Here is a 5849-nt window from a genome sequence, read left to right on the forward strand (position 1 = left end):
TAAGTCTTGGTTTAGCATCATGTTTTGACATCAAATACTTAAGGCAGCATGGTCAGTATAAACTACAATTTTGGTACCAATCAAGTATTATCTAAACTTGTCAAATGCATAAACCATAGCCAACAATTCATTCTCTGTTGTGGTGTAATTTTTTTGAGCTTCATTCAATACTTTTCTTGCATAATAGATGACATGATGCAAGTTCCCCATCCTTTATCCCAACACAACACCAATTGCAATGTCACTTGCATCACACATGAGTTCAAAGGGTGATCCCCAATCTGGGGGTTTGATGATTGGTGTAGTGGTGAGTCTGGTTTTTAAAGTGTCAAAGGCATGCTGGCAGCTTTCATAAAAAATAAAAGGATTATCAACCATCAACAAATTGCTTAATGGTTTGGCTATTTTTGAGAAATCCTTGATAAATCTTCTATAAAATCCAGCATGTCCTAAGAAACTTCTAACAGCTTTCACATTAGTTGGTGGGGAAAGTTTCTCTATGATTTCTACCTTTGCCTTGTCAACTTCTATCCCTTTTCTTGAAACTTTGTGACCAAGAACAATCCCTTCAGGCACCATAAAATGGCATTTCTCCCAATTTAAAACTAAATTAGTTTCTTGGCACCGTTTCAAGACAAGGATAAGGTGATGCAAGCAAGCATTAAAAGTGTTACCAAAAACAGAGAAGTCATCCATGAAAACTTCAATAAATTTTTCTACCATATCTGAGAAGATTGATAGCATGCATCTTTGAAATGTTGCCGGAGCATTACACAATCCAAATGGCATCCTTCTGTATGTAAAAACTCCAAAGGGACATGTGAAGGATGTCTTCTCTTGATCCATGGGGTCAACCACTATTTGATTGTAGCCAGAATGTCCATCAAGGAAGCAGTAGTACGCAAGACCAGCTAGCCTCTCAAGCATTTGGTCAATGAAGGGGAGAGAAAAGTGATCTTTGCGTGTGGCATCATTCAGCCTCCTATAGTCAATACACATTCTACATCCCGTCACAATTCTTGTGGGAATGAGCTCATTCTTCTTATTAACAACAACTGTCATCCCACCTTTCTTTGGTACCACTTGAACTGGCCTTATCCATGAGTTGTCAGAGATAGGATAGATAATCCCTGCATTCTATAACTTCATTACTTCCTTCTGGACAACTTCTTTCATTATGGGATTTAGCCTCCTTTGAGGTTGAACCACTGGTTTGGAATTGTCTTCCAAAAGGATCTTATGCATACAAACTGCAGGTCTAATACCCTTCAAGTCATCAATGGTCCATCCTAATGCATCTTTGTGAGCCTTTAGTACATTGAGGAGCTTTCCTTCTTCTTCTTCAATCAAGGAAGAGTTGATGATCACTGGAAAGCTATCTGTTGTGCCAAGGAATGCATATTTGAGATGAATAGGGTGAGGCTTCAATTCTTGTTTTGGCACTTTTTCCTTCTTGTCTTGTTTCACCTCTTTTTCAATGGAAATTTTAGCTACTTGTGCTTCCCTTGTTCCCTGATCTTCTTCCCTTCCTTCTTTTTGTTGTTCATGATGGTTGGCTTCCAACATTTCCTCCACCAAACTCTGTATCATATCTACTCTCATGTAATCTTCTGGCTCAGGGGGGTGTTGCATTGCTTTGAAAACATTGATGACCATTTGCTCATTGTGCACTCTAAAGATCATTTCTCCCTTATCCACATCAATAATAGCTCTTGTTGTGGCTAGAAATGGCCTTCCCAGGATGATTGACTTATTTCGTTCCTCTTCTGTATCTAAAATCACAAAGTCTGCATGGAAGATAAACTTTTCAAACTTCACCAATAAGTTTTCCACAATGCCATTAGGTGTCTTGATTGATCTGTCAGCCATCACCAAAGACATCCTGGTAGGTTTGAGTTCCTCTATGGTAAGCTTTCTCATCATTGATAAGGGCATCAAATTGATACTAGCACCAAGATCACAGAGAGATTTGTCTAAGGCCATCTTGCCTATGGTACATGAAACTACAAAACTCCCTGGATCTTTAAGCTTTGGTGGAATATCCCCTTGAATCACGGCACTACATTCTTCTGTGAGAAGCAATGTCTCCTTCTCTTGCCAACTTCTCTTTTTATTGATAAGCTCTTTCAAGAACTTTACATATTGGTGCATGAAATTATGATCTCAATGGCGCCAATAACTTGGTATGCACAATTGTATTCTCAACTCTTTTTCACAACTTTGCACAACTAACTAGCAAGTGCATTGGGTCGTCCAAGTAATAAACCTTATCTGAGTTAGGGTCGATCCCACGGAAATTGTCGGCTTGAAACAAGCTATGGTCATCTTGTAAATCTCAGTCATGCGGATTCAAATGGTTATAGAGTTTTGATAATTAAAAGATAAATAAGCATAAAATAAAGATAGAGATACTTATGTAATTCATTGGTGGGAATTTCAGATAAGCGTATGGAGATGCATTGTTCCTTCTGAATCTCTGCTTTCCTATTGCCTTCATCCAATCCTTCATACTCCTTTATATGGCAAGCTGTATGTTGGGTGTCACCGTTGTCAATGGCTACTTTCCATCCTCTTAGTGAAAATGGTCCTCTACGGTTTCTGTACGGCTAATCAACTGTCAAATTTCTCATCTCGGATGAAAAATACCATGCACAGATATCGTATGGCTAATCAACTATTGGTTCTCGATTGTGTAGGAGTAGGATTTACTATCCTTTTGCATCTGTCACTACGCCCTACAGTCACGAGTTTGAAGCTCGTCACAGTCATCCCATCCTATATCCTACTCGGAATACCACAGCCAAGGTATAGACTTTCTGAATCTCAAGAATGCTGCCAATGGATTCTAGCCTATACCACGAAGATTCTAATCTTGGATTTAGATGCTCCATTGTCAGAGGGGAGTCGATGTGAATCGTTGATTAGAAACCCAAGAGATATACATTCAAGCTTGTTTTCATGTAGAACGGAAGTGGTTGTCAATCACGCGTTCATAAGTGAGAATGGTGATGAATGTCACATAATCATCACATTCATCATGTTCTTGTGTGCAAATGAATATCTTAGAATAAGAAAAAGCTTGAATTGAATAGAAGAACAATAGTGCTTTGCATTAATACTCGAGGAACAGCAGAGCTCTACACCTTAATCTTTGGTGTGTAGAAACTCCACCGTTTACATAAGAACAAGGTCTAGGCATGGCCGAATGGCCAGCCTCCCCAAATGGCATATGAATTCAAAAATTAGGGAAAAAGACCCCTAGTACAATAGTAAAAAGTTCTATTTATACTAAACTAGTTATTAGGGTTACAGAAATAAGTAAATGATGCAGAAATCCACTTCCACGCCCACTTGGTGTGTGCTTGAGCTGAGCATTGAAGCTTTCACATGTAGAGGCCTTCTATAGAGTTAAATGCCAGTTTGTAACTTGTTTATGGCATTTGACTCTAGCTTGCAACTTGTTTCTGGCGTTTAACGCCAGAATATGGCAGAAAGCTAGCGTTGAACGCCAGTTTGCGTCGTCTAAACTCAGGCAAAGTATGGACTATTATATATTGCTGGAAAGCCCTGGATGTCTACCTTCCAACGCAACTAAGAGCGTGCCATTTGGTTTCTGTAGCTTCAAAAAATCTATTTCGAGTGCAGGGAGGTCAGAATCCAACAGCATCTGCAGTCCTTCTTCAACCTCTGAATCAAATTTTTGCTCAGGTCCCTCAATTTCAGCCAGAAAATATCTGAAATCATAGAAAAACACACAAACTCATAGTAAAATCCAGAAATGTGAATTTTGCTTAAAAACTAATAAAAATATACTAAAAAGTAGCTAGATCCGACTAAAAACTATCTAAAAATAATGCCAAAAAGCGTATAAATTATCTGCTCATCACAATACCAAACTTAAATTGTTGCTTGTCCCCAAGCAACTAAAAACAAAATAGAATAAAAAGAAGATAATATACAATGAATCTCACAATATCAATGAAACTTAGTCCCAATTAGATGAGTGGGACTAGTAGCTTTTTGCTTCTGAATAGTTTTGGCATCTCACTTTATCCTTTGAAATTCAGAATGATTGGCATCTATAGGAACTCAGAATTTTAGATAGTGTTATTAATTCTTCTAGTTCATTATGTTAATTCTTGAACACAGCTACTTTATGAGTCTTGGCCATGGCCCTAAGCACTTTGTTTTCCAGTATTAGCACCGGATACATAAATGCAACAGACACATAACTGGGTGAACCTTTTCATATTGTGACTCAGCTTTGCTAAAGTCCCCAATTAGAGGTGTCCAGAGTTCTTAAGCACACTCTTTTGCTTTGGATCACGGCTTTAACCACTCAGTCTCAAGCTTTTCACTTGGGCCTTCATGCCACAAGCACATGGTTAGGGACAGCTTGATTTAGCCGCTTAGGCCTGGACTTTATTTCCTTGGGCCCTCTTATCCGTTAATGCTCAAAGCCTTGGATCATTTTTACCCTTGCCTTTTGATTTTAAGGGCTATTGGCTTTTTCTGCTTGCTTTTTTTCCTTTCTTTTTTCTTTTTCTTTCTTTTTCTTTCGTTTGGTTTTAATGCTCAGGGATTTCTTGATGAGGGAATTCCTCATGCTATTGTTGAGGTCCATGAGTGGGCTCTCTTGTTTGCTCCATCTTCTTTTTAGTGCTGGGTTTGTCCCCTTCAATGAGGATGTCTTCCTCTATGACAATTCCAGCTGAATTGCATAGGGATCACCTTTTTCTTGGCCACAACTTCATAGAAGTGGTCTTGATGGACCTTTGAGATGAATCTCTCCATCTCCTATGACTCGGAGGTGGAAGCTTTTGCCTTCCCTTTCATCTTTCTAGAGGTTTCTTTGCCCTTAGCTGCCATAAATGGTTATGGAAAAACAAAAAGTAATACTTTTACCACACCAAACTTAAAAGGTTTGCTCGTCCTCGAGCAAAAGAAGAAAGAAAGAAGGGGAAGAAGAAGAAAATGAAGGAGATGGAGGGAGATAAAGGTTCAGCCAAGGGGGTAGGAGAGTGTTTGTGATGTGTGAAAAATGAAGGAGTGAAGTGGGGTATTTATAGGGAAGGAGATGGAGAGTGGCCGAATAGAATTGGGTGGATTTGGGAGGAAAAAGTGTTTGAATTTGAAAGTGAGGTAGGAGGGGTTTTTGGGGAAGAGATATGGAGGTGATTGGTGAAGAGAATATAGGGAAGAGGATAGGATTTGATTGGTGAGTGGTATTTTGGGTAGAGTGTTTATAGAGATGTGTGAGGGAGAGAAGGAGAGAGAGAGGTGGGGTAGGTGGGGATCCTGTGGGTCCACAGTGATGACAAGTCATCTTAGCCTAGTTCCACTAGTCTTTTTCTTTGTTTTCATCAGGTTTTATGCACTTTCTTGCATTCTAAATAAGTAATTTGGAATGGAAATGCATGACTTCTTTGAATCAAACAACCACCATCTAATTGATGCTAAATCATGAGGTTTAGGCTAAATTTAATTGATTTTTAATGATTTATGAACCTTGTGAATTTGGTGATACTTTGATTGGTTGTTTTGATTAATTGTAGGTAAAGAAAAGAAGAAAAGAAGAAAGCGTGGCTTAAGAAGCGTGGCCCAAGGAAGGAAGAAGTGTGGCACAACAATGAAGGAAAACCATGAAGCTCTCTCCAAGAGCACCATGCTCACCAAGGGAGCGCTACATTTTCCCTCAAGGGACCAAGGCACAATGCTCTGCTCACTTTGTGAGCTGAGCACAATTTGAAGCAAAGAAACAAGGAAGGGAAAAACAATGCTCAACTCACCAAGTGAGCATTATCGGGCATTCATCAAAAGAAAATCAAAGGAAATGAGTTGCCAATACC

General features: G+C 39.1%; 1 protein-coding gene across 1 annotated transcript; it reads right to left on the bottom strand.

The window, feature by feature from the left end:
• Window positions 1–1137: 1137 nt before the first annotated feature.
• LOC107484059 (uncharacterized) lies at window positions 1138–2151 on the bottom strand. Its single transcript, XM_016104670.1, has one exon. It carries the CDS (start codon window positions 2149–2151, stop codon window positions 1138–1140), a length of 1014 nt encoding a protein of 337 aa, XP_015960156.1.
• Between the last annotated feature and the right edge of the window lie 3698 nt (window positions 2152–5849).

This window comes from Arachis duranensis, chromosome 4, assembly GCF_000817695.3.
Source record: "Arachis duranensis cultivar V14167 chromosome 4, aradu.V14167.gnm2.J7QH, whole genome shotgun sequence".
NCBI lineage: Eukaryota > Viridiplantae > Streptophyta > Magnoliopsida > Fabales > Fabaceae > Arachis > Arachis duranensis.